The sequence below is a fragment of the Cyprinodon tularosa genome, unplaced genomic scaffold, assembly GCF_016077235.1.
Source record: "Cyprinodon tularosa strain WSP-4 unplaced genomic scaffold, ASM1607723v1 ctg181, whole genome shotgun sequence".
Lineage (NCBI taxonomy): Eukaryota > Metazoa > Chordata > Actinopteri > Cyprinodontiformes > Cyprinodontidae > Cyprinodon > Cyprinodon tularosa.
In genome coordinates, this window is record NW_024038614.1 from 1,388,435 (window position 1) to 1,415,240 (window position 26,806).

The 26,806-nt window shown below is 39.1% G+C and overlaps 4 protein-coding genes across 6 annotated transcripts; all 4 read right to left on the bottom strand.

Annotated features, from left to right (window-relative positions):
- Positions 1-654: 654 nt before the first annotated feature.
- arhgdia (Rho GDP dissociation inhibitor (GDI) alpha) lies at positions 655-12,221 on the bottom strand. The gene is made up of 6 exons (XM_038282269.1): positions 12,098-12,221; positions 4,385-4,585; positions 3,374-3,457; positions 2,937-3,013; positions 2,749-2,812; positions 655-2,198 (listed from the first exon to the last, which is right to left on the bottom strand). The coding sequence occupies exons 2-6, from the start codon at positions 4,572-4,574 to the stop codon at positions 1,996-1,998; spliced, it is 618 nt and encodes a 205-aa protein (XP_038138197.1). The 5' UTR covers positions 4,575-4,585; positions 12,098-12,221; the 3' UTR covers positions 655-1,995.
- A 1,606-nt stretch (positions 12,222-13,827) lies between these two features.
- On the bottom strand, positions 13,828-17,114 carry alyref (Aly/REF export factor). 2 transcript variants are annotated; one of them, XM_038282271.1, is made up of 6 exons: positions 16,754-17,114; positions 15,274-15,432; positions 15,040-15,187; positions 14,611-14,674; positions 14,292-14,472; positions 13,828-14,204 (listed from the first exon to the last, which is right to left on the bottom strand). In XM_038282271.1, the coding sequence occupies exons 1-6, from the start codon at positions 16,988-16,990 to the stop codon at positions 14,190-14,192; spliced, it is 804 nt and encodes a 267-aa protein (XP_038138199.1). In that variant the 5' UTR covers positions 16,991-17,114; the 3' UTR covers positions 13,828-14,189. The 2 variants fall into 2 exon arrangements, with proteins under 2 accessions (XP_038138199.1, XP_038138200.1); XM_038282272.1 differs by lacking the exon at positions 16,754-17,114 and adding an exon at positions 15,886-16,733.
- Positions 17,115-18,552: 1,438 nt separating this feature from the next.
- Positions 18,553-22,878, bottom strand: mcrip1 (MAPK regulated corepressor interacting protein 1). 2 transcript variants are annotated; one of them, XM_038282225.1, is made up of 5 exons: positions 22,774-22,878; positions 22,050-22,127; positions 21,835-21,953; positions 19,325-19,429; positions 18,553-19,229 (listed from the first exon to the last, which is right to left on the bottom strand). In XM_038282225.1, the coding sequence occupies exons 2-5, from the start codon at positions 22,055-22,057 to the stop codon at positions 19,165-19,167; spliced, it is 297 nt and encodes a 98-aa protein (XP_038138153.1). In that variant the 5' UTR covers positions 22,058-22,127; positions 22,774-22,878; the 3' UTR covers positions 18,553-19,164. The 2 variants fall into 2 exon arrangements, with proteins under 2 accessions (XP_038138153.1, XP_038138154.1); XM_038282226.1 differs by lacking the exon at positions 22,774-22,878 and adding an exon at positions 22,195-22,206.
- Positions 22,879-24,093: 1,215 nt separating this feature from the next.
- LOC119781670 (protein phosphatase 1 regulatory subunit 27) lies at positions 24,094-26,495 on the bottom strand. The gene is made up of 3 exons (XM_038282222.1): positions 25,768-26,495; positions 25,493-25,643; positions 24,094-24,940 (listed from the first exon to the last, which is right to left on the bottom strand). Exons 1-3 carry the CDS (start codon positions 26,192-26,194, stop codon positions 24,820-24,822), a joined length of 699 nt encoding a protein of 232 aa, XP_038138150.1. The 5' UTR covers positions 26,195-26,495; the 3' UTR covers positions 24,094-24,819.
- Positions 26,496-26,806: the final 311 nt, after the last annotated feature.

The window sequence follows — 26,806 nt, forward strand, 5'->3', positions numbered from 1 at the left end:
GTCAGCTGTAATTTTATTTGTGTAAAACTATATGAACACACCAGTAAATAGTTTTTTTGTGCATTCACATTTAAATCAGATTTGAGTGAAAATCCTCTTCAGGTGAAGATTGGACTGACAAGTGTAATTTTTTTTTACATGTTCTTGCCTGATATGTCTTTTAGTGCAACTTCAAATTCAGTTTGTGTGTGTGCGGTTTTTCTTTACAGCAGAACATTTTGGCATAAAAGTTCAGATTTTTGTGGTACAAATTCTCACATTGCATTCTCAAGTTTTCACATTAAATTCACAAGTTCGTTCATTTTGGCACATATTTACCTTCATACCAGTCCCCAGCAACTGGAATTGCCCACCACTGTTCTAGACCCTCAGACAATTAATAGGTTTTAAATTAATGCTTGCAATATTATAAACTTATTTTCCCCGTTTTCACTTAAATACGTTAAGTACGTTGTCTGATCACTCCAGAAACTAAATTAGTAAACTGAAATCTTTTCAAACCATAATGCACTTGGATAGGTGCAGGAAACCTGGGCTTAAACTAAAAAGCTTCAAGTATTGAATTATTAATCCCCCAAAAAAGATTAACTAAAACAGAGTGGATCATTTTAAAGTAAATCAAACACTTAAGAAAAAAAACAAAAAACAAGAGTCTCATTCTCCCAGTCTGAACACTTTAATTTGAACACAAGATCCGTAAACTGTAGGCAGTACAGACAGCACACGGTGAGCTGAACCCACCGTACTGAGAAGAACCATCAGTCCATGACACACGAATGAAATGAAGCCAAACTGACAGTCATTTCCATATGGAGTGTACAACACAGGAAAACACTTAGTATGGCCAGCTGTGTTTTTACCACCGAGGTGCGTTTAAGGGCTGAGGTTTGGATACTGATGGAGAGACGGCAAGTCTGGAGGCACAGTCAGCAGTAATAATCTCCTATAATAACAGAGTAAATGATTGAACACATCCTGTATTAGATTCAGCACGGAGCTGTGAACGAGGACCAGAGGACAAAGCAATTGGCCTTAGAGTTTGTTTTTAGATTTTTAGACCACTACACAAAAATAAACAAAGGTGTCATCTAAGTCGTGCAGGTAATGGTTCATACAAGCGATTAAACCTGAAATAAAGACAAATCAAACCCTTATGATTTCATGTATGTTTCACTAGTCATATGCTAAAACAGGCTCATAGTATTTACTCTGAAGGCAAATGGCTCAACTATTTTTCTACCTCTTAACTGCTCTTAAGGCCACGTAGATAATAAAATAAAAGAAACGCGCCAAAATACCTGATCAGGAGAGGACGAGCTGCAGCTAAGGCAAAGGGGGTTTGTGAGGGGGGGATAGAGGTAACTGTTCCCCCTGGTCTCTGAGTAGATTTGATTAAGATCCAAACCATTTGGAAGACCAAATGGTTAGACTCTAGAACGTGTAATCTGCTCAGAGGCTTTAGCTGGGCTTTGTCCAAGAATTACATCCAGCAGTGATAGCTTAGGGACTGCTAGCAGGCAGCACCATTGCTTTCTGCACAATGCTGTCCAAGGCAGACCGTGACGATTACATAAAACAATGACAAATTTTAGAAAAGAGAAAGAATCAGCAGCAAAGGGCAGAGGAAATCACATACTGATCTTTTTTTTTCTGTATATACTTTTATAAACAAACTTTTCTGGAAATCTTAAATTGTGCACAGTTTGCTTTCTCTGTAATTTTTTTTTATTTTTAGGATTTAATACTTTATCAGAAAAGGTGGGTGTAAACAAATTAAATTGTTACAATTATGGGGAATGATGATATGATTGAAGCTAGGAAAAAAAGAGGGGGGAGTAGAAGGTAGGGGTGGAATGATGGACGGAGAGAGGAAAGAAAAAAAAAAATCACAGAATGGCAGCGAGACAAGAGAGGCTGGGAAACATGAGAGGGGAGAATTAGCGAGTCGGAGCAGGGAAAAAAAAACAAATATGAAAAAAAAAAAAAAAAATGAAATTAGTCCTTCCATTCCTTCTTGATGGCGAGGCTCCACTCCCAGGAGAGATGATCATACTTGTCGTCGTCTGTGAACTTGGACTTGATGTTGTAAGTGCCGCGGGCTAGCATCCCTTTGGGCGCTTCCTCCATGGTGGTGAGGAACTCGTACTCCTCGTCTGGTCTTGGGCCGTAGCTTCCCACCATGTAGTCAGACTTATCAACTGCACATGAGAGGAGGAGAGGAGACGATGGCATCAACAACCAGAACCTCCACATAAGGGAGCGATTAACAAACCAATGATCTCCACTATATAAAAGATTTGGCATCAGGGATAAATTCAACCCTAAACAGACATTAATAAGCTACACTTCAAAGCCAGGCCTGTAAAAAGAAACCAGGTCAGAATAAAGCCAGAGGCTTTCTGGCTTCTATAAAACACAGATTTGTGGTTAAGCTAGGTGTCCAGTATACTTTTATTTTTTTCTATTATTATTTCCACCTTGCAAAAAAACAAAGAAAATTCTGTTTGTTCATAATTAAATAATTAACATAATTGTATAAAGGGAAGAAGAAAAAAATAAAGGTAAAACCACATCTTTTGATTCTAAACTCACTAAAAAAGGAAACGTTACATAAAAATTTGTCGTTTTTCCACTTAGCTAAACTTTTCCATCTGTATGCAAACATAACTTCATATTCACCATTAAAACATGCATAGAAACCTGATAAACAAAAACATTTGAAGCTACAGTGGAAGAAGCCGTCTTTACCTTTAACTCCTTTCCTGAATGTTTGCTGGTTGTATTTGAGGCCTGATACGATCTCCTTGTTCACCTGCAAAAATAATAATTTCATCATGCTTCAGGCGACATGAAGACGAAAAAAAAAAAAATTCCCCACAAAATGCAGAAAGGCAGATGGAGATCTGTTGTAAACAAGCAGAGACTGCAGCTGTTACCTTGAAGTTGATCTTTATTCTGTACTCAACTCCCTCCTTCAGTGTAAATGGGTTCTTCCTGAAGTTCTCCAGGTCTCCTTTAATAGAGAAAACAGCGTTAGTAAATAAAATAGTTATGGATTATCAGGAGCATTTGGATCAAGATTTTAACTTCATAAACATCCTGTTTCGTTTTTTTGTAGTAACAGTTCGGTCCACCAGGTGGCACAGTGAATAAATGAGGCATCAGCCTCTCTTCATGTTCACCATGGAGGCAGGAAAAGCACCTTGAGTGGCTTATTAACCCACACCACTGCGTTACTAATTAGACTAATGACTCAGCAGATCTGGAGGAAGTGCTGCCTGCCATGATCGGACTTCTTTCAGCATTTACGAGGGCAGAGTGAATGCTGCATTTTCTAGGGGTCATCTAAAAGCTGCAGCTGCACAGGACTTACCCTGCAGGTCAAGGATCAGAGGAGCAGGTGCCGTTTCACACAACAGGGTCATCCGTGTCACCTGGACGTTCGGCTTCGTTGGATCTACGGAAAGAAAACAACTCAAGCGTCACAATTTATGGGACTTTGCAGCAGCACTGTAAAACAACTAGCCTTTTTACGACTTTTTTCCTGCAACTATTCTATAAACTCATTCATTTTAGACTGCTTAGCCCTGTTTACAGACTATCCTACCTGAGCTGCCTCACTGCAGCTCCCTCAGAGTCACCATGGCTTCTCTCTGGCTGCTTTAGATTAGGTTATTTTGTAGGTTTTCTAATTCCATCATCAGCTGAAACAAAATCTGTGGGTCGTGTGAAGTATGCTTAAAACTTTTCCATATGCCTGCCGAACCTGCCTGCCTTATTCCTTTGTGTTTATGGAGATTTTGTTTGTGAACATTCTCTTGAAAACCATTCCCACCACAGCCCAATCTCCGCTGAGATTCAATTACACACAGATGTAGACCTTTAATTATTAGATGACATCTAAAGAAGGTTATTGCAGTAAATAAAAAACAGTTTGAAAATAACCTTTTGCAAAGCATAAAAAAACAACTAGATTTTTTTTCTTCATAATCTAAAACACATAATCATGTGAAGGTGTTAAAGAGATTTAAGCTACTTCTCCAAAACCCAGTAAAAGTGAAACACATTAAGAAGTGAAGAGACAAATGGAAACTTCCGACACGTGACATTTGAGTTTAATCTTCTGTTATGATCTTTGTTTATATGAGGAGGCCCTACAGCAGCATGCTGCACGTGCTGATTTTTCTACACATTTCTAAACTCAAAACAGGTGAAGAGAGAATCCAAGTGAATGGAAATCATTTCTCCCTCTTTGTTATAGAGGGATTTTTTTAAGAGTCTCAAAGAAAAACATTGATATGTGAGAATGTCAATGATCTAAGAGGCGCTGTTTTCACAACAAACATCTGACATCAGATGATGGAGCAAACAAGTCACCACAAACCTTCGACCACGGCCACCTTGCCCAGCAGCGCCTCCTTGTACTTCCTCAGGCTCTCGTCATCCTTGTCCAGCTCCTGGATCTCCTGTAAGCTCTTCTGGGCAGGAGGTTTGTAATTAATGTCGGATTCTTTCTCTTCGTTGGCCTCTGCGATCGCCTTCAGCTGCTCCGGTGTGAGGTCCTGCTCTGCCATGGTGTGCTAGACTGTGGCGACACAAAAGGGAGGAATAGATGAAATAAACTTCTATTAAGCTTCTTCTTAAGCTTCTATTTGCTCTGAGTTAACGAAAGGAGGCAGGTGATGCAAAGAGTCGTCATTGCTGGACGATGGCCAGGAATTATTTATTCCTCAGCGAACCGCAGAGAACTTTGCCCTGCGGAGCTGATAGTTTAAAGCACAGGTGTGTGTGCAAACAAAGGCATGTTTTTCTGCTTTCATCACACAGTAAAGCATAACATCATTTAGACAGAGAACAATTGGTCAGAAGATAGGATGGTGAAAACCAGATAAGTTCAGTGATATATTAAACAGCATGAATGAAAGAGGTTTGTTACTAAGTTATGAGAAGGTTCCTAATACAGATCAATTCAAAATCAGACATTTCCACTGAAAGGCTTTAAACACTGAAGAAATTTAATAAGGATTCTATTCATAAGATAAATTAATGTCCGAAAGATACATTTAAAGAGTTTATTTAAAAGTCATTCATAAAAGTCTAACTTCTGTTTCTGATTGACTTGAAACCTACTTTATCAGATCACAGACAACTTACCTTTTTTGGATTTACAGAAGTTTTTGGAATACATAGTGATAAAATAGGGCTGCAACTAGTATTTTGCCAATCGATTCATCTATCGGTTATTTTTTCCATTAAATGATTTATAATCGGATAGCAAAAGGTTCCTTAAAGAAAACGTTTTACAAAATGAAACCAGTTTTAATTACTGCTCTAATTGGGTTGTTCTGTCGGTTAAAGGCACGGTTTACAGTCTCTGTACTCGATTACCATTTTAGTTGACGATTATTTCACTAATTGATTAATCTGATTAATCATTTCAGCCCGAGATGAAACAAAATTAGAATTTTCAGTTCAGATCTTGGGGATAAAAATGAAACCAAAAATTGGTATTAGTCAGGAAAGGCTGACGTCCTCCTTCAGAGCTCTATGTGCAAAATAGGAGCGGGGCGAATGGAACCACTGAGAGCAGCTGGTTCACACATGCAGGGCAAAGCCCAGAGAGCCAAGCTACACCTGCATAAGGCAGCTGGATGACAGCACAGCCGAAATGTGCAGAAATGGACCACACATATATCAGCCTAACAGCCTGTCAGGGTTTTTTTCCCCCCGGTGGGGTGGGATGGGATAGGTGTGTGTGTGGGGGGTTTCACATATATACATATACGTTTAAGAGCAAAATTTGAGCATAAACTTGATGTTATTTAAAGAAATTATGTACCATTACAGGAATAACTCAGCGTTTATCTGCCGTTTCATTTCAGCTAAAAAGAAATCTCAACAAGGTGTTCAGGCCTCCGTGTTGAAGCGGCTCAGCCCCAGACAAGAAAGCGTTCAAAACCACAAAGATTTTATCACCGCTCTCCGACTTCATTAAGCCTAATAATGGCAGAGCATCGTGATAACTGATTAAACGAAAGAGGAAGGTGTCCGAATAAACGGTTTCCTCATATCTTTCAAATCATCCCCCGTAGAAAGACAAAGAATTGTTTCATCCTGTCATTTATAAGTTATGCCAATCTGGCTTGCATGTTGTTTATCCAACATGAACGTCCAAACAGCCATCTAAACTCCTCTGACTGATACTAGTAAATACTGGCCTGGCTTCCTGCTGTTTCAACCCTCCAAATAATACAAGGACCTCTTAACCCAGCTCCATTTTCCCAGCTCAGAGCTGCGGCGCACCCAAGAGAGCCCAAATTCCTTTGAAAGCGACTGCATGTTTGGGCCGGTCAGCTGCTTGTGAGCGTTTGGAGGGGAACCAGGAGCAGAGAACGCAGCGGGGCAGTCATGTCGTTCTTAAAGCGCAGGGGGAGCAGCTTGCTGGAACGTTCTCTCTTCTCCTTTCTCACTTCCTCTCCTCAACTCTTCTTGCAGCAACACACTGCAGCATACCAAGCATACCCACAGCAGGAAGTGCTCAGTCAAATGAGGCAGACAATCGTTCTACTGGAAACAACTAAAGAGGTCAGTCTTTAGGGTAGAACTTCCTTTTTAAATGAGATGTTTGACCAATGATCCCAGTTTTTAACTTAATGAATTAAAACAATCAGATCTGTAAATGCATTTAAACCACAGTATTTTCCAGCTGCACACAGCCAGTCAGCTGGCTGAAAGAAGACCACAGCAGTGATAGACTGATAATATATTTAACACGGTTCTGGTTTTAAAGTTCACGAGCAACACATTTTTTTTTTTAAATGACAGTGACTAAAATAATAACGGCGTAAAAGTTAAAACTATTATTCCTGTAAAGCCACCGACTGCAGGCTAGATACGGCAGTGGATAGCTTGACGTATTAAGCAGCCGCTAGCAGGTAGTAAATGTGGTTTACTCTAAGGAGCAGATCAAGAAAGAAATGCTAGAATAAATGATGCAACGAGTAGTTCTAAAATCAAACTAAATATACATGGTAATATTTTTAGCCAAATTTAGCATAAGTTCTACCTTTTTTAAAATGAAACGCTGTGAAACAGCTGTTAGAAGCCAAGGTTATCACAGCTGGATTCTTATGATCTAGTTCTTTGAACATGAACCAGTCTGATCAACAGTGAACCTGTTTACGCTGCGATGACCCCTGAAAAGCAGTAAAATATTGCATTATTTAGAGACACCCTCCTAATCCAACATGCCGCTGCTGATTTAGTCATTTAAAAAAAAGGCCCACATGCTCCGGTCAAACAATGCTGACACCCGTATAATGACAGCCATTTGCTTTCTCCCTCTGCAGCTCCACACAATGCGAGCTGTGGTTCAAGTTGCCAGAAAGAGGCCCTGTCATTGTTGGGCCTGCTGGGAATAAGCCCCTGAGGTCATGGGACTGAACGTCCTGCTGGACGTCGGTGTCTCAGCCATCACCTGAACAGCTCTGCAGGGGGAGAGACGCCTGGATAAACTATTTGCCTGAGCGGGCTGAGCAAGCGGCAGAAAGTCTAAACACCCAGTTCTGGCAGCGCCTCAGGCTGGAGATTAGGGCTGTTCCCTAAGAATACTGAGAAGACTATTGAGAGGATGAAGTACGGCCGATGAGGCATTTTTAACCTCCTGTTTATTACAGCTTCACTTATCTAAGGGAACCTGAGCTGGTGGACGGGTCAGGAAAGCCCACTACTTGTCCTTTAGTGGACAAACTGCTCCGACTGCCACCTGAGCCACAATCTACCCCCTGCATGGTTGTGTAGTGTCCACTGTGCTAACAGGGACAGACAGAGATGGTGTACCATATTACACATTTAATCAATGACAGCCATTTGAGAAAGTTCAGTTTTTACAGACTAAACAACCTTAAATGTGTCATTTTTCTTTAATAAAACCATCCAATCTGCATATAACCATCCTGCTTTATGTCAATTTTAATTCTCATTTACTGAAAATATACAACATCTCTTAAATTAATCATTGATGTTCCCTCCTATTCTATTTTCCTTATTCTCGATTTATTTGAGTTTGCGTAAAACCTAAATGTGTTCAACATATATGAATGAATTCGGGGTTCCTTCCACAAACATGTCTAACATGATGGCGATTCGATTCAGTACCAATTTCCTGACGCGACGATTTGATTATTTTCGTTACTCAAGAATCCGCCATGTAAGTCTTGCCTACGGTTTACGCGAGTGTGTGTGCACGCGGAAAGAGGGCAGTGGCTAAAGGAAGTGAGGTAGGAGCGCAAAATGGGTTAAGCGCTACCGCAGCATGAGAGTCAGAATTACGTCCAGGAGCAAATGGATAAAAAAAAAGAACGGAGGAAAAAACATTAATCGATCTCTTAGGACGTCTCGATGCATCGGATCGCTGGCTGTTGGATCGATGCATCGATACAAAACAATTATTATTTATACCCCTTTCTAACAGGTCTGTTTTTTTAATGACCTTATTGATCTTACAGTGGAGAAATGTACTTGTTACATCAGCTCAACTAGTCAAAGGAGAAGAATGTGCCAAAGGAAAAAAAGGTGCATGAGATATATACAGTAAATACCTTTGAATAAAGGTCGGTGACAAATGGCAGAAAAGAAATGAAAAAGCACCATGCAGGATAAACAGCAAAGTTATTTGGAAAGGCGATGTGTTTTCATTTTCTTCTTTCCTTTTAAACGATTGTGACACATTACAGAGAAAATCCCCAAGAGCAACATCTTTGAGAGAGGAAGTCTTTTTATATCCTGCATTATATTAAACAAGTTACTCTGATTTATACATAAAATCATCTTGTTATGAGACACTTATTTTAGGTTGATTGCACTTCCTTTTTCTAATCCTCATTTAGCTTCATTCAGAGGGCGTGGTTTCAACATGACCATAACAATAGTGGGTTTTTTAAGCTTTAAATCCTCTGCAACACCTGGATAAGACTGCATTTCATTTCTCCTTTGAAATAAATCATGTACCTTTGAATTCAGGGATTGTGCAGCTCTCGTTTAGTCAACATTTGATTTATAAAAAAGCAGAAAGGGGAAATTTTGCTGATTTTTTGCAGAAACAAAATTCTGATTTGGCATGAAAAATATATTTTCTACCAGATATAGATAAAAACAACAGCATTATTGCGCTTCCAACATCTGCTTTTGTAACATTTGATTTTTTTTATTCATAGAGCATTAACAGTATTTGTGAGGATCTGATTTTGTGCCAACTCTAACTTATATTATAGCGAAAGGAATAACAATTTCAGCTATTACAGCTTTAAACAGGCCCAAACTCCCCATCATTAAAGAAAAGCATATGAGGCCACAGACGCTTGTTCTTATCAAGATTATTAAATAATTCAGCACTAAGGCAGAGACTTAACAAGGAAAAAGAGAGAAATGTTTGCTCCCTTAGCTCATAATTTACATGACTGAACGCTGCATGGAACAAAGCTCCTATTCACCTTTGTGACGACACAGGGACATGATTACTGTTGCACTAAAGGTGACTGGGGAACCTTTATGCTGTGACATTTACCGGAGCTCTGCAGCCGCTTTGATCCCTTCAGTGCTGCAGCCTCTTCATGCAACACAGACCTTTGGACCTGTCCTTTTCAACCTGCTTCCTCATTAAGTTTCTGCAGAAGAGCACCACTGGCCTCTGTGATTGCAAAAGTGTTAAGATAACCTAGAGATTCTGCATCTGATTGGGTAGAGATAACCTTACAGGATAGAAATTTAAGAAAGAGAGCCATGCAATGTCAGGATGCGCTGCCGCCATTTTCTGCTTTCAAGAAGCATCTGCAAACTTCCTTTTTCAGTTGAGAAGGAGCGCAATGATTCACATCCTTTAGAGAGCTAAACCACAGAAGGGCAGAGATGAGGCACAGCCTATCTTCATATTAATATAAGACACCAAACCAGCTAAAGTACATGTTTTACATGCAAAAAGGACAGCACAGTTATAGCGGCAGATAAAATTATGCAAGTTTACAGAAAGTTGGGAGATATTAAGCAAAAAATACATAAATAAAGAATAATTCAAAGCTTTGAGGAAGTGTTGCCACAAGAGCTTAGAGCTGATGCAATCTGACAGAACCCAACGCTAAAAGAGCAGGTGAGGGAAAATAAAAAGCGACAAAGTATTTTTGAACAACAAAGAGAAAGTCAGAAGTGACTGCAAGCTGTTATACATCTGTAGAAACCAACTGAAAGGCTTGTAAGAATGAAGATGCAAAAAAAAAAAAAAAAAACACAATTCCAGGAAGGTCCAGAACAAAGAGGAATAAATAGCCGCTGAATAAAACCTGCATACAGCTGCAGGAAACATGTAGGGAGGTGCAAGAGCTCAGGTGGTAACTGGGAGTAAAAAAAAAAAGTAAAATAATGTATATAAATACATTGACTTATTGATATAGAAATTAGTAGATGGTTTTATCCTATGTTTTGACTGCTTATCAAAGCTGCAGAACACACACAAAAAAAAACATTTTCTAGCTGTGGAGTTGTCTCAAGCATGAGGAGGAGAGAAGCTTCACTACACTGGGGGGGAGGGGGAGCTGTCATACCTGCATGCCTCCCCCTGCCAGACTGAGTAGAAACAGGTCACCCACACCATTGTTTAGAGAGGCAACTAAAGAGAGCTGCTCAGACAGGAGAGGATGAGGGAGGACATGTTTTCTGCAACATGAGGATTTTTTTTAAAGCAATAGAAGCAAAAGAAATTAGCTTTTCAACATAGAAGTACCAGTAAATCGCTCAATTTACACCAGCTAGTAAACAGAAAGCATTTTGTTCCCTTAAGTTGATGCATAAAATTCAACATTTTCTGATGCGCTCTTTATGTTTATGTATTTATCTGAAATCTCCCTTATTGTTATCTCCTTAATCAGATAACGATGAGGGATATATGCTGTATTCATCGATATAGATCTTGGTCATTCCTTCAGTTTTTATTAGGTTACAATCTGAACCATATTTTATATATGTTGTACTCCTTAAAATGTCAAAATCAGCTTTTATTTGATATACAAAATGGCACAGAAAACCCTGATCAGTGCATCCTTACACTTGGCTTTTACCCCTACAATTCCTTATGCTGAACTGCTAGAAAGTTTTATTTTCTTATAATTACAAAGTTATTATGTTAAAAATCAACCTTTTTAGGCCTATCAGCTCATACCACAGAGGAAAGGAAATGCTTAGTTAGACATCCGGCCTTGCAAGCTTGCAGATTTTCAAGCTGAGCGGAAGTAAAAATTTAAGTTTATGAACAACAAAAATATACAAAGACATTTAGCCAACTTCCAGGAGCTAAAACAAAAAACAAGCTTCCTCCAGACAATGGGAAGGAAAAGGGAGGTTTAAATGACAATCTACACACACTGCCTATCAATCCAACAAAATGTTACAATTAAGAAAAAAGTCTGGTAAAAAATAAATTTGATCTGAAGAACTTAGTTCTGTATATGCCTTCAAAAATAATAGTAAATTGGCCAAAATGGAGGCTGCTTTAAGGTGTGAGCTGAATCCAATTTTAAGAATGTCGAGTTCCAGGAAGTGAGCAAAAATGTTCCTCATACAGCCAGACACATGTTAAGGGCGTTACATTACATTTTTTTACTAAAAGTAAGCAAATTTAATCCCTTAAATCCCACATTTGATTGTGCACTAGTTGATGCATCCGCTATATTACTACTTTATGGTTTTATTCAGAAAGCAACACTTACCTAACAGCCAAAACCCGGAAATTCACAGCTGACAACCGCCTTTACGCTATTCAATCGGGGCGGATAACTTCATAACTCATCAACAAATACTAATATAACGTTTTAAAACTTCTATACCAGCACTACGTCGACTTTTATTTAGGTTTGCAACGAATCAATCGACGAAAACTTGCTTTTTTTCGGTAAACAACTAGTTCCGTTCAAAAACCTTTGTTAAATTAAAAAAATATACTGTTCGATTCCGAAGTAAAAGTTTTTTAAATTTAGCACTAGCAGCTTGACGGTGTGTGCATTAATTAGATACATTAAAAGTGTAGAGATGGTGTTTTTTTTCTTCTTACCGTTTCACTTGTGGTTGGCTGGCCCAGTCTCATGTGAATGGGAGTGAAGCGGCGCGGAGGAAGAAAATCTGAACCAAAGAGCGCTTACTGCCTCTTCCGGGTTGGCTCTTTCAAAATGAAAGCATGGAAAACAAGAACTATAACGAAACATCCCGCAGTAAATATTTAAACTGTGCTTTTAACCTCAAACCAATTACCAAACATCTAAACAAAATCACGTGGAATCCAAATAATAAATTTTTTTCGTATCTTAGAATATTTACATATCATAGCTGTCATGGGCAGTTCCGGGAAGGGGCCAGTCCCCCCTATAAAACTGGTCCTGGTCCCTTTTCTGCAAACATTAATATCAGTTTACCACTATTTGTTTGTGTATTTTTCCTTAATTTAAGACAATTTTAAGATGGATTACGAGATTTTAATAGGGACAAAAAACCCTCATATTATTTCAAGTACATAAAATTTGATTATCATTATTATAAATGCAAAAACAATTCCACTGGCAGGTCATCTTATTTGCAAATACGCTGATTAGATCCGTTTTTACAGTGCAATACCAAATCTTATTTCATATCATATACGATGACAGAGGAGAATGCAACCGATTTGTCCTTTGGACAATATTGTGCCTTAGAAGTTTACTTTAGATCTTTTGAAGTCAGAGACAGCTTTACATTTCATCTATTTTTCATCTATCAGATCAGAGGTGTGCAACCTTGGCTAACCTGATATGTTAAGGATTTACATTGTAAATAGTGCGTAACAAATGTAAGAATGCTTGAAGAATACTATATATAAAAAAAGTCTTCAAATCAGATCCAAGCTTCTGTGAAAGTTGGACATGCTGACAGTGGCTTATTGTATGCTTCAACACCATCATACATTGTTCAAATGAAAGACGCTGCCATAGATTTATGAAAACAAAACCAACACGCTTTTATCAAGTAAAATTGGATGGAGGTTTCTTATAGACCGAGAAGGAACAGTTAATTCCATTACAAGTTTTGCATTACACAACAGATTTTAAGTAGAAAATAACCTTTCCAACTTCTAACACCTATCGATTGGAGATGACTTACATTAGTGGTTGAGTATTAATTTCATATGGTATTAACATATGCTTTTTATTACACACAAAATGTTGACAGTTAATATATAATGTAGTGGCTGGGAGATCTTTTCAAATTTACAATAACCCTTAAATAACATTTTCTTTTGGCCCAAGTGTTTCTGGAAAACGTATGACATTGAGTTGGGGAAGTTAAGGCTTGCAGCTGTTCATTATACCACTAAATTCATTGAACCACTTTAATAAGCTTCTTGTATGTCACCTTATATGGGCGCACACTAGGCCGGGAAAACTTATCATTCACCACCTAGTGGCCACATTGTGGCATGTAAGGTTTAACAGTCCCACACTGGAAAAGCAATCTTGAAATAAGTACCGGTACAAATTTCTTAAACTAAGTATATTTAACCTTAATTTGATTAGGTAAATGACGAGTAGTTTCACTCTTAAAATATAATTAGATAAGCACTTGAAATAAGATGATGCAATTGTGTTTTATTTTGTGTGTAAATTGTCTTGTTCCATTTCGATTTTTTCCAGTGCATGTACAGACCTCCCTGTTGGCCATCAAATATCTTACCATTTTCATAAGAATCCAAAAGAATAATTTAATTTCACATACTAACCCAAACAGACAACTAAAAACACTTTCCAAGCTACAAGTGACACATTTGTTTTATGATGCAACACCAAATGTAACACAAAATACCAATAAAAAATAAAATGCATTAAACAAGGTTTTTGGTTGATATACACTGCAGGTTTTTATTACAAGTGTCAAACTACAGGGCTGAGGGGAACTGGAAACCCAGTTAGATAGCCTACAGTCAAAACCTTTTTTCATCAAAAAAAAGAAAAAAAAAGAAAATACAGGTAAAAAACACTTTGGAGTATTTAAAAGAAGCTGGAACACTTTCAAATCACATCAGAAGACGAGCATGTGTAAAATATTCTGCACAAATTGTAACAACCCCCCCTTCTGCCCAGGAAGGGAGGGAGGACGGCTAGGAAGAGCTTAATCTCTTAACTGGTGTCCATCTGGGAAAAAGAAAGAAATGATACATGTTAGGACAGCTTTAATTGATTTCACTACCAAACGAGGTACAGTCCAACAGTGGGACATACCCTGGCGTTGTAGGCGTCTAACTGTGCATCAAGCTCTTCTGCCGACAGCTGCTGCTTGTTCACACCACCACGACCACCTCGCCCTCTGCCTCGAGAGCCTCCTGCGCCACGGCCACCCCGACCTCTCTGCATGCCGCCAAAGCCACGCCCTCTGTTCATACCACCACCACCTCTATTCAGCCTGAAAAAAAAAAAAGATAACTCAGATTACCATAATCCTGAATAAGAGCTAATCACTTTCAAACAACAGGAAATTTGCTCGTTTATGATTGAGTGATCAGTGCCCATGATCTAAGGAACACACCAAACACACACTTACCCCTGCATAGGCCGCCTCTGTGTGTCGATCTGTGATGTGACGAGTTGTATGTTCATAGGACGCCCTAAAAAGGCAAATAACCAATTTTAAATAAGCAAAAAAACATGCTTAAAAAATAGGTAATTATTTGACGCCAAATAGACAATAAGCAACTTCTTTCAGCCCTAATTCTAACACTAAACTATGCGTGGTATATCTAAGATATATACTCAGGGACGTCATGGACGTCTGTGCATAGTAGAAATTAAAACTATTGAATTGTAATAAATACTTGGCAGGTTTGTAGAAGATATCAGCACTGACATAAATCTCTTATTCATAATTTCAATACCAAACCACGACTATTATAGCTTGCCATAAAGTTTGGACAACCACAAAGCAAATGTTACTTAAGTTGTCTGAAACCCTATTCCTGGATCTGAACCGTACCATCCAGAGGGATGCCGTTATACTGCTTCATGGCTTTAAGTGCATCTGCCCTCCTCTCAAAGTGGACATCAGCTGTTCCTAGGCTCCTTCCTGAGCGGTCGTAATGAACGGCAGCCTTCTTCAGTGTCCCAAATTCAGCAAAAAGTTCCTTTAAAAAAATAAAATAAGTTAATTTTCACCCAAAAAACAAAACAAAAAAAAAAACAGGCAAAGGCAGTCAGAAATCTTGTTTACCTGAATATCTGCATCTGAAACACCAAAGTCCAGATTGGAGACTAGGAGCTTCCCTCCAGTTTCCACACCAGCTCCACCGCCACCTCCAGCACTACCATTAAACCCTCCGAAGCCGTTGTCGAACATGTCATGCTGCCATTTGTCTGGGAGCTGTTTCGGCTGCAACAGACGAAAGAGAACGCACCTGCTGACTTCAGGATCCCCTTGCCTCCCTGTCAATCACAGAGTCCACATGGCCGGGTGTTGGGGAAAGCAGGGGCTCCACTTCCAACATGGCCAGGGTGGTCACCTCCCTTAATGGGGTGAGAGGGGGTCCGTACCCCCCCAAAAATAAATAATCCCTGCCCACCCCATCACTACAAGCAAGTGAATCAGTTCAGACAGTATACATCACTTATTGAAAGCAAGGGGATATAGCATAATATTTAGAGGCAGACATGCAGAGACCTTTAGCAAGATGTACAAAACAATTCTAAACTATGTCTGCTCAATGTCAACCAAGAGAGAAAACTTCAAAGGAATTAAAATAACCCACACCCACCCATAGATACTTTACACTAAACCTGAAAAACTCCCCATACTAGCTAGCAGGAGTTCCCATTGTTCTCTTGCCATCTGCGCCTCCTTGAAAGGGCCCTCCAGAGAGGCTCCGGTGACACGCCAGGGGCTCCATCTGCAGCAGCCTCGTCCAGCGCCGACCAGACCTTCCTCGAATACCGCAGAGTTCTCTGGGGTCTTCTCAAGGTGGATAATGTCCATATGGTGCAAAAAAGTTGGCCTCGTACCCCTCTTAACAAGCGTGGATTAAGTGAGCGTCCATTTTAAGACCACGCCATTTTGACTGGGGCTTTCATTTCTATTCTTTTAACAGGCACCGTTTAATAAAGCAATTGAGCATTGCCATATATGAGATAATAGGGGGTAAAGTCCACTTTTCCATCCATAAAGAATTGGGCGCAGTGGTTGAAAAGGATTCAGACATGCCTCGATAAACCGGCCAGCCACTCCCAGAACAAAGGGTCGTCTAGTCGACGAAACATGGGGAAAATTCGTTCCCAATGGATGTGAAAAACTCGTCTGACGGTCGGCTTGCTCCGTGATGTGGTTTCCTTCCTTTTCCGTGAGAGACGGGAAAACAGCACTCGACGCCTGGCCTTAAATTTCGGTGTCTGGATTCAAAATGGCGCCGTTGAGGCCTAAGACATCCGCTCTTCTTAGACACTGGTGTATAACATTTGGCTTGATGGGAGAAGGTACGCGTTATACAAACAACTTCCATTTATGCGTAGCCGCTTTCTATAAACCTCTCCTGGGAGAGAGATAACTCAGCGGCTAGCTTTCATCTTTTTTTTCCGCTCGACTTAGCCAATTGGCAAGAGGATTAGCTAGGAAGCAAACTGAAGGACGTTAACTGGGAATTTCAGGTGTGTCGAAGGTTTTTTTTTTCCTTTGACCGCTTATTCCTCTAACATTCTCATACCCTGCTGTAAGGTGTCGGTCTGCCTCTAGCGCGATTCAGGTTCTGTCGATTCCTCATGGGGCCGGATCCGCCGCCTCGGCCTCCAAAACCTCCAGTGCCGCCGCCACCAAGGCGCCCGAGGCCTCCTCCGCGACCGGAGCCTCCGCGGCCTCGGCCTCTTCCTCCGCGGGGTCCACCTCTCTGCTGCCTGTTCTGTTTGATAATGTCATCTAGAGACATATCCATTTTATCGGCCATTATTTAGCCCCAATTATTCTAAACTGTGATGGAAAAAATAAAACGTACACCCTAGACTCTGTTGGTCCTTCTCCCTAGCTTTTCGCAGCGCAGCACCGACGACTGAACACACAATAAGCTAACCGCCTCAGAATATAGACAAACAGGCACGTTACGTAGTTACGTATTTAGACGTCAAGACGTAAAACATAAATTCAAGGGGGAATAGCGCCCTCTTCTGTCGGATGTTTTATATTGTACAATACTCGACCCTAGATTTAACAAGTTAAATTCTTAGAATTGAATTAGGAAATTAGTAGATGGCAGGAATATCACTATTGAAACATTTTCTCTTAACTCAAACCTAAAGAGCTTGTTTAATTCTATTGCACATAACAGAAGCAAGGGGTGCCATACAGCTTGGTCTGCTGTATGTTAAAAACAAAACAATAAAAAAGAACCCCAAAACAATAAAAACATAAAGATACAAAAAATAACAAAGAGCTAAAAAAAAAAAGAGAGATTTAAAAACAGAATAGGAGGAGGCCTTTTTAATACTCAAGGGTAAAGTTTTCCGTAATTTACGAGCACCAAATACAAAAGGTCGGTTTCCTCTGAGCTTCAGCCTCGCTCAGAACTCTAACAAACAGCTTCTGTACAGACATTTGGCTTAAAACAAGAGAGCCAGTTCCTTTGCTTTCAGCTGTTTACCTACAAGAAAAAGGGACACTCTTTCAAGGACAGCTCATTGGCAAATAAAAAACTTCACCAAAATGATTGGAATGCAGCTGAGAACCCTCTTCTAAATTTTAAACCCTTCTGATAAAATAAAAATATTTAAAACAACTCAATATATAAAAAGAAAAGATTGCAATTAAATAAACAAAAAAAAAACAAAACAAATGCTTGCATAATCTGTCTTGTAAATAACATAATTAACACTTTTCCTTGAGTATAAAAAACATTTAGCATTCATAACTCTAAAAATCAGAGGTTAGACTCTGATTGCAGATACTTAATGACAGGCTTTGCCCTCAACCTTTAGTAAAGGTTGAGGGCAACCTCCTGACAGAAGGCTTATAGGATCCCACCTTTTCCAACATACTACTACACACAACCCTTAACACACAAGGTTTTGGTGTGTTCTTTAGCAAGTACAGAGAAACCAGCTAATTCACAGACCTAGTTCACTTATCACACAGAATTTTAATGAAATAGATGAGCAGTTTTAAAACATTAGTAATGTTGCTCTTTTTATGACAAAATAGAATTTGACTGTATATATATAAAGGATTGTATTGTAACATCTAAATAATAACTAATAGCTTGTCTAATTTGAATCTCTACAGTAGATTGTCTGTTTACAGAGAAAATAAGGTGAATACAAACGTTTAATTTAGTTTTTCTCTTCTCCAAATTTTGATTTTAAAGTGAAAGAGAGAGCTACCTGTGTATGACTGAGAAATTTAGCTTAGTATCTTTATTTTTTTTCTATCTCTGGGAAGCGATTTACAATTGATGGCATACAGTTCAGTGGAACTACATCTGATTATCATTCACGTAGGACCAAGAAATGCAGGGGGTACTGTAAAAGTCTTTTATTCAACATTTTTGTTTCAAGGCTTTGAGCAGAGGGCTTAACAAAGGGCTGTTTACTCTGCAAAATAAAATCCACCAAGGGCAAGATAGTTTATTAAAAAGGTTGGCCTTCTACACTTTATTTTGGCTTTCAATACTTGCCCATGAAGCATTTCTAATTGATCAATCTATTTTCCAGAATGGAACAGAAAAAGCCCTTTACAATTTCTTCCAATGTCATTTGAGTTGTTCTACTATTGTTTAAGACTTCAGTCTTTTTGTCTTGTCGGGTTTCAATCTGTGCTTCGGTTGTTTGATGAACCCTTGGAGCAGTCTCAGCCACACCAAGAGCCACAATATGAAGACTTCTGTCACCTGAAAACATAAAAAGAAAGAGCTGGTTCCCCCTTAAAAGCCAAGGCTGTTTTTTTTGTCAGTGGTCAAGGGAAAAAAAACAGAAAAGGGTTGCTATGGTCCTTGTATACAAATGAGATTTGTATTCTGTGTTAGACTTTCCAACAGGGTCAAGTTTCTGGCTGTCAGAGAGCAGAGAAATTAAAAGTTCTTGAGGATAATGGATGAAAAAAAAAAAAGTAACAGGAACATGAGAGAAAAAACTAAGACTTTTTGGAGTCCTGTGTGTTGCGCTTTTTTAGGTCACTCAGGTCCACTGGTGTAAAAGCTGGAAAAGCAGACAGAGAAGCAAAGTTGTTATTGCTCTACAGTTGTTCCCCCCAGAAACAACATAGTTCTATTACATTTGGCTTGTTAACTTACAATGTAGGTTAGGATTTGGGTTCTTCTCCACATACTCCTGTGGTCCGCGGTCGTTGCGTTCACTATTTTGTGTCGATCTGATGTCTCGGAGCACACACTGCCAGGCTGGGAGAGAATAACGATGACAGGATGTTATATTTGTCATATAGAGGACTCATGTGGTCAGATAATCAAATAGAGGTTTATTGTGTAAATATACAAAGCCTGGCACCAGGGATAATAAACCCTTTGACAGATATTAAAATAAAACCCTGGTGGAATAATCACTGATACACCCAACCATTTGTTTTAAAAAAAGATGCTTGTTTTAATGTTGATTAGGTTTTATAGGACTTCTAATTAGTAATGTATGATTTTCCTGGGGTTTAAATATAATGTAACGCAGGGGCCCAATTGCTTCAAACACTGGGTTGAACAAGGGCCTACAATGCACAACAGGAGGGATGGTTATAGCAGCTTGGAACTAACATCAAACAGTCAATGTCATAAACACATGCTAACATTTTTGGTCAGATGTTACCCATGGTTCCCCAGACAGAAAAATGTGCATCACTCTGCAGGACTTGGGGACCGATGGTATAGCTGGTTGGCTATAAAATGTACAGGTGGATGTGACAGAAATAGACAAGATCGGAACAAACCAATTCAACCGAGCTGAGTGATTTGGTTAGATGAGACTAGGAACTAGTCATTTAACAGCAAACGCTTAAGGTGAGCCTGGCTTAAAAGGAAGAAATGTTTAGAAAAACTCAGTATCCAACCTTTTTAAGTGTGATGGAGGATTGATGATACTGCAGGCTTGTTTGGATTCTAAAAGCCCCATAAACCTCGATAGACTGAAAAGTTACAATAACTGAACATATCGATACCAATCTGCTTAACTCTATCAGTAAGGGGAAACCTCTAAAACCTGCAGTACAGTGGGCCTTGAGGACCGAGGTTGGGGATGCCTGTCTTAGAGCATTGAAGATGGGTCGAGGCTGGATCTTCCAACATGACAATGACCCGAAGCGCACAGCCAGGATCACCAAGGAGTGGCTCTATAAGAAGCATATCCAGGTTTCACCGTGGCCTTATACCAATAGAGAATCTTTGGAGGGAGCTCAAACTCTGTTTCTCAGCAACAGCCCAGAAACCTGAATGATCTAGAGAAGATCAGACCTCTGTAATTGCAAACAAAGGCTACTGTACCAAAGATTGAGATTCTTTCTCAGGTGCTCTAATACCTTTTTGCAGCTGTATCATACAAATAAATGGTTAAAAAATACATTTTTATTTCTGGATTTATTTTTCTTAGATTATGTCTCTCACAGTGGACGTGCACCTAAGATAAGAATTTCAGACCCCTCCATGATTTCTAAGTGGAAGGACTTGCAAAATAGCAAGGCGTTCAAATACTTATTTTCCTCACTACATATGCAGAGAGGAATGTTTAAAAGCCACTCAGTCTCAATGCTCTGGCTATGTCAAACACTACAGGAGACATCAAAAAGATGCCCTGCTGCATTCAATGGAAGAATGACGGTTCCATCTTTGATTTTTTCTAAAAACATGGATCTATTTTCCACATGTTTAGGCATGTCAATAAATACAGACAACAGTAGTGAAACAAAGATGTGAGTCTCACTACATCTATCTTAATAGTTATAAGGATGTAGCACTGCTGTATAAATAACTCATTCTAAGTCACAGGTGTCAAACTGGTTCCAGAAAGGGTCGTGTGGCTGCAGGTTTTCTTTCCAACCAAGCAACAGCACACCAGACTCCAGTCATCTCATCAAGTCATCATGTTTAGATTGGACTCCCTTGATGAGATGACTGGAGTCTGGTGTGCTGTTGCTTGGTTGGAAAGAAAACCTGCAGCCACAAGGCCCTTTCTGGAACCTCTTTGACAACCCTGTTCTAAATGATGGTTAAAGCAATAATATATTAAAGCAAAGACAGTAGGGTGACTACCTATTAGCCATATCAACTAGTTCCAAAGAGATATGCATTTGTTGATGTTCCTAAACGAAGATGAGCTTAAATGTAAAAATATGGAAGCAGCAACTCAAAGCGTATGAACAGAGTTATGTTTGGTGATTCACTGAAAATTAAATTTAAACCAGTTAGCTAGTAGTTGTTTAGGCTTATGATGCCAACAGAGTTCTTTAATTTGATTATAATAATGTAAATTAAATTCACCTAAGTTAGAGTAAGGGTTGCTTGAATGCTTGCTCAAAAACCCTTTAAGGGTACGTTTGAAAATCTATTTTTCATTATTTGCATTATCAAAACTGCTGCCTTTTATTAGTTAAGGCAAAAAAAAAAAAAAAAACGAGAAGTCTTGAGTCAACTTCCCTGCAACATAGCCTCCCAAAGGAAAAAGGAATCAAAACAGCTAAGATGTAGATGTTTTTATAAATATCACCATAAAGGTAGAAAGCTCACACCCTTTTTTTAGCTCAATGCAGCCTTAGTCTTATTCATGTATGATCTATGATGCATACATTGTTGAATTATGTCCTTACTATCATGTATAAAGCGCACATTCTCCTCGTGTGCTGGGGTAAACAGCTCCCCACTGTTGGTCGGTGATCTGGGGCTTGAGGTCCTCTTGTAACTATTCACCATCCTGGGAGCAGATGAGCTTCACACACAAACACAGAACAAAGACAGCAGCTGACATCAAGGTATTGTGAAAAAAATAACTATCAAGCACTTGAGTAGCAGAACTTTCTCACACCTGGTCATTCTGTTTGCAGTCTGTACTCGCTCCTTGCTCCTCTGGGGTGAGTGACTTTAAAGGCGATGAAGTCTCAAACTAAAACCCATCAAAAACAAAAACCTGTAAGTATTTGAAAATGAAATAACCTTTCATTTTCAAATACCTTTGTAGTTTAACATGCAATCAAAGCGATCCCCCTAATCTAATCCGACTGCAGCCAGAGATAACGCTTGCTAGCGTTCAACTAATCATTTCAGATACATTAGATAAATTCAGCCCAGATAAGGCTGGCTACTGTATAAATATCTAGTGTCTGCAATAGTGAAATGTTTCATTTAGTCTGTAAGTCTGTAACAACAAGCAGCGCTTGAGTTTAGCTAAAATAATACGCTTTTGTTTACGTTTTGACTCTAATGGTTTCCCTGATTTTAACTCAAGTAACAGGGGGCAAATCACAACATTATGTTAAAACTAAACATAAGCAGCATTTAACCGTGGAATACGCATCAAGTTGGAGTTATTCTACGGGATACAACCAAAAAATTAGAAAAGATAGCCATTTTATTAAGCTAACTCTAGCATTGCAGCTAGCTAGCTGGCCATTTGCATTGTCTCTTAGCGTTAGCTTGATCCGGCTAATATTTCTCAAATATTACTGGCAAACCGTTTGATGAAGAGGAGTCACCGTGATAATGATACTTGCAATCTAGCCTGTTAATACGCGTTAGGATGAAGAACAAACCTTTGTATATTTATATCCTCAATTTCTTTATTCAAAGACTTAGTAAGCCGAAAGATGCTGCTAAAAAAAAAATCGTTGCCAATGCCAACCAATCACTTGCGGGATTAGACGCGGAAGAGATATGAAAGACTTTCAAAACAACCTATGAATAAAAAAAAAGAAAGGAAACAGGATTATAAATAATAATAATAATAATCATTATAATAATAACAAAAAAATAATATTAATAATCACAATAATAATCACAATAACAATAACATAATAATAACAATGATGATCATAACAAAAATAATAATAATTCACTGCATTGCAACCATCTTCCACAGATGAGCCTAACAGGACACACACTCACACACAACTCTGTTTACCCCTCAAATTGCTTTGCAGCAATCGTATCGTTCACACAGTCGTGCACACATTCATATAGAGGTTCACAATTTTCCCATATATCCCCATGCATATAGTCTCATGTTTCCAAGAAACACAGGTTGGTTTCTGCAGGGGCAGAGCTAGATGGGGGGGGCAATAATTGGCCACCCCTGTGGCCACCCCTACCATTTTTTCCCTCCAATACAGACGTCGGCAGCAGTAATACTTTCAAGTGGAATGTTTTAACTTATTTAAAATTTAAAATTTTCTATATGAAAGCAATTACCTAACAACAAAAACATGGTGGTTAATTATGCACATCATAACATTAAAGATGATAAATACAGAATTCATGCTCTTTTCAGAACTAGATTGTGTCTTATATGGGTTAAAGAGAAAATTATGTCTCTGCAAGTCATGTAGGAATCTTCACTGAAATCAGAGATAAATAACTACGTTAATAATAAATAATCCATTTAATATGGATATTAGTACATGTAAATGTTAATTCTATGCAGAATGATTGTCAATAAAAGTAGGTAAGTAATGACAATGAATAAGATGTTTGCCCCAGAACTCAAAACTGAAAGAATTTTGTCCACTACACCTTTAATTTATACAGCATGGATGTTTAAATATATGCGTCTATCTGTTAACAAAGGCTGCAGGAAAGTATAGTTTGTCTTCATTTAGAAAATATGAATGTTGTGATTGTTCATTTTCCTTTTGGGACAGTGTAGATTAATCCTGAGGTTCTTGCACCGATCTGCTTTTGGCCCCCACTCAGTCTACATTGCTTATTGCCTGGCCACCCGTATTAACATTTTCTGGCTACGTCTCTGCGTTTCTGGACCTTCCCAAGTACACATTGGGACTCTAAAAACTAGGAATTGATAGCTTAAATTATTGAAAAACTATTTTTGCTTTCCTTATTAAAACTACTAGAGCATCTTATTTGTAAAAAGGATTTTATTTATAAAAATGTACAAAAACTAATAATTGTACCGACAATTATAAGACTTAAAATAATTTTCTTTTTACAACAGAGAACAGTCAAAATCCTGCAGAGATACAAGAGCTCTCACAGAAACAAATCTACATATTTAAGCTTTCTGAACTACATAAAAAGAGGTTGCAGTGATCTGGATGACCCTCTTTCTGCCCAGCAGTGAGGATGCAAAACATTATACAAAAACTTTGATACAAGTTCAGATTCTTGTGTAGATTTAGACATTTCTTTTAAAAACATTCAGTCTTCAGGCTGCATCCGGTTCCATAGAAAAATAAACAAATACAGATGATAAAAGATTTCAAATGAAAAACTGAATACATTTTTTTTTATAAATAAATATATGATTTGTCTTTAACTAGAATTCACAAGGAAAGACATTTGAATCCAGGGACATGTGCTTTTCAAATAGTCACACCATAGTATTTACAGCTCTTATGTCAGTTACAAATATTTAACAGTTTAAAATGAAGCAAAAGAAAGTAAATAAAAGTAATATAAAGCAATGATGAGCAGAGATGAGATACACTTTTGAAAAAAAAGGCAAAAAAACCCCAGAATGTTGCTTTTTGGCAGAAGCAGCGGCAACATACAGGTTTTATGTGAAGCTACTTGCTTAATTTGAGTCATTTTTGTGTCTTTTTTTTCTCACTCAGGTTCATGAGTGGTCACACACAGCCTTTTTCAAACAGTTTAGCCAGCTCTTTACAGTCTGGGTCAATCAGATCTGCGGGCTTTTCTCCGCTTTCGTTCTCAGCTTCTGTGCTTGCTCCCACTGACAGGAGGTACCTTGGGGTAGAGGAAAAACATAGTTAAACAGAGGCTATTACAATGTTTTAAACATCTATAGTTGTGCACGTGGACATAGTTTTGGATCTTTTTGGTCCCCTGCACGTTTTAATGTCCAAGAACAATGTTATTCTACGGTACATAGACATTTGTCAAGCATTAGGACAAAACGGAAAACTGCAGCTCAAGCTGAAGCCCGCTTCCCTGAGTTTAGACCACCCACAAGCTCCTGATTGACCCATCGTCTTTTCTTATGTGATTGCCTGTCACTGCTGTCACTCTTAAGAAACTCACTTTACAAACATCTGATGCGCCACTGAATCGGGTCTGTGATCAGATGCTCAAACATGCTGGAATTAGTTATATTAAAAAAATAGTTGTGTTCCCCCCACTTCTGAAATCAAAATTTCATCCATGGTTGTGCATTTTTCTGTCAAAGTTTATGTAAACACTGGATAAGGGCAGGACTGAGCATTATTTTTTAATTTCAGCTAGATGTAATCACTCTAGAGCTTAATGTGCTTTTAATTGTTTGAGAACTAGCAGCAATACCTAGCAATTTCTGGGTAGCCATCACTGCAGGCCATGTGCAGTGGCGTCCATCCGTCCTCGTCCCTCTGGTGCACGTCGGCGCCATATTTGACAAGGAGCTTCACCACCTCCAGGTTTCCTGTAAGCACGGCTTCATGCAGAGCAGCCATTCCTGGACAGAAGATAAAATGATTGCTTTGCATTAGGATATGCATATTACTACTCTACTAATACAACTTTCAAGATTAATGTAGCAGATGCACAGTTGTCAGGAAGAAGAATAAGGCACTGCTAACCTGAGTGGAAAAGCGTATCCACACGGACTTTCCTTGCTCTCATGAAGCGTCCAATTTGCTCCAGATCCCCTCGTCTGACGATGTCCTGGAAGATGATGTCGTTCGGGAAGTGCACAGTCCTCTTTGCAGGTGCCACAGGTATTACAGGTGCAGGTTTTTCCTGCGCTTGAGTGCGGCGTGTTGAGGTGTACTTTGAAACTTTGCTGTATGAAGGGACATACGTTGATGCAGCTCTGTAACTGGACGTGTAAAGGGATGGAGTGTAATAAGTGCTAGTCTGTGCCGTTGGGGTGTACTTTGATACAGTGGCGTACGTGGATGTCGAGGTGTAATGTGAGGGGCTGTAGTAGGAGGATGAGTGGTACACTGGTGTGTACTGTGAACTCTGTGTGTAGGTGGAGACCGGTGCTGCGTAGCTGTACTTCATCTTTGCAGCTGTCGCAGCTCTGTCACCTCCTCTGTAGATAAAAAGGAGGGAAATGAGAAATCCTGAGACGCAGAACAATCCAAGGAAAGAAGTATCCTTTATGCCGGGTCCTTGTTTGTAGCTTAACAAATAATACCAACAGTTTTTAAGTCTTCTATGTCGAGATTTTCCTTCTTTTTTGGCTGTTTATGTCCTCCTGTCGAAGGTCGATTTCTCCCAACTGAATGAGAATGCGTCAAACAGTATGCTTGCCTTTCCACAGAACTGTATTCTAAGGGGGTAACTGGGACTGCATCCCTATATACCCTCTGTAGTGCTATTTTAGGGGCTTATATCCAGTGACTTCAGCATAGCAATGAATGACCCTTAGCAGACTCCCCCCACTTTGGTCACATGTCCACCGACACTGTAACCACCCCAAGATCATAAAAACGTTGACAGTCTCAAAGTGCTCTTAACCCCTTGAACCCTACGGACCCACCGGCGGGTCCAGCTGCTACATGACCTTGTAGTTTTACCAAACCCCCAGTTTTGATGTAAAAACCATATTTGGCACAGTTTGGTGACATTTATGGATAAATGTGCCAAAATGGCCTCTCCGCCTAAGAAATT

Bases quoted from the DNA above. Each gene is read 5' to 3' on its own strand.
- alyref (XM_038282271.1), bottom strand. From the start codon at position 16,990: ATGGCCGATAAAATGGATATGTCTCTAGATGACATTATCAAACAGAAC. The intron at 14,675-15,039 runs GTACGGTTCAGA...TTGCCTTTTTAG, and splicing joins TAACGGCATCCCTCTGGATG to GGCGTCCTATGAACATACAA. The intron at 14,473-14,610 runs GTAAGTGTGTGT...TTTTTTTTTCAG, and splicing joins CAGAGGCGGCCTATGCAGGG to GCTGAATAGAGGTGGTGGTG.
- arhgdia (XM_038282269.1), bottom strand. From the start codon at position 4,574: ATGGCAGAGCAGGACCTCACACCGGAGCAGCTGAAGGCGATCGCAGAG. The intron at 3,458-4,384 runs GTTTGTGGTGAC...TTCTTTCCGTAG, and splicing joins CAAGGTGGCCGTGGTCGAAG to ATCCAACGAAGCCGAACGTC. The intron at 3,014-3,373 runs GTAAGTCCTGTG...TCTCTATTAAAG, and splicing joins TCTGATCCTTGACCTGCAGG to GAGACCTGGAGAACTTCAGG.
- mcrip1 (XM_038282225.1), bottom strand. The intron at 19,430-21,834 runs GTAAGGACATAA...ATTCTCTCCCAG, and splicing joins TGTGCGCTTTATACATGATA to CCTGGCAGTGTGTGCTCCGA. The intron at 19,230-19,324 runs GTAAGTTAACAA...CTGCTTTTCCAG, and splicing joins CCCAAATCCTAACCTACATT to CTTTTACACCAGTGGACCTG.
- LOC119781670 (XM_038282222.1), bottom strand. From the start codon at position 26,194: ATGAAGTACAGCTACGCAGCACCGGTCTCCACCTACACACAGAGTTCA. The intron at 25,644-25,767 runs GTTAGCAGTGCC...TCTTCTGTCCAG, and splicing joins GGATACGCTTTTCCACTCAG to GAATGGCTGCTCTGCATGAA. The intron at 24,941-25,492 runs GTATTGCTGCTA...CTCTACCCCAAG, and splicing joins GGCTACCCAGAAATTGCTAG to GTACCTCCTGTCAGTGGGAG.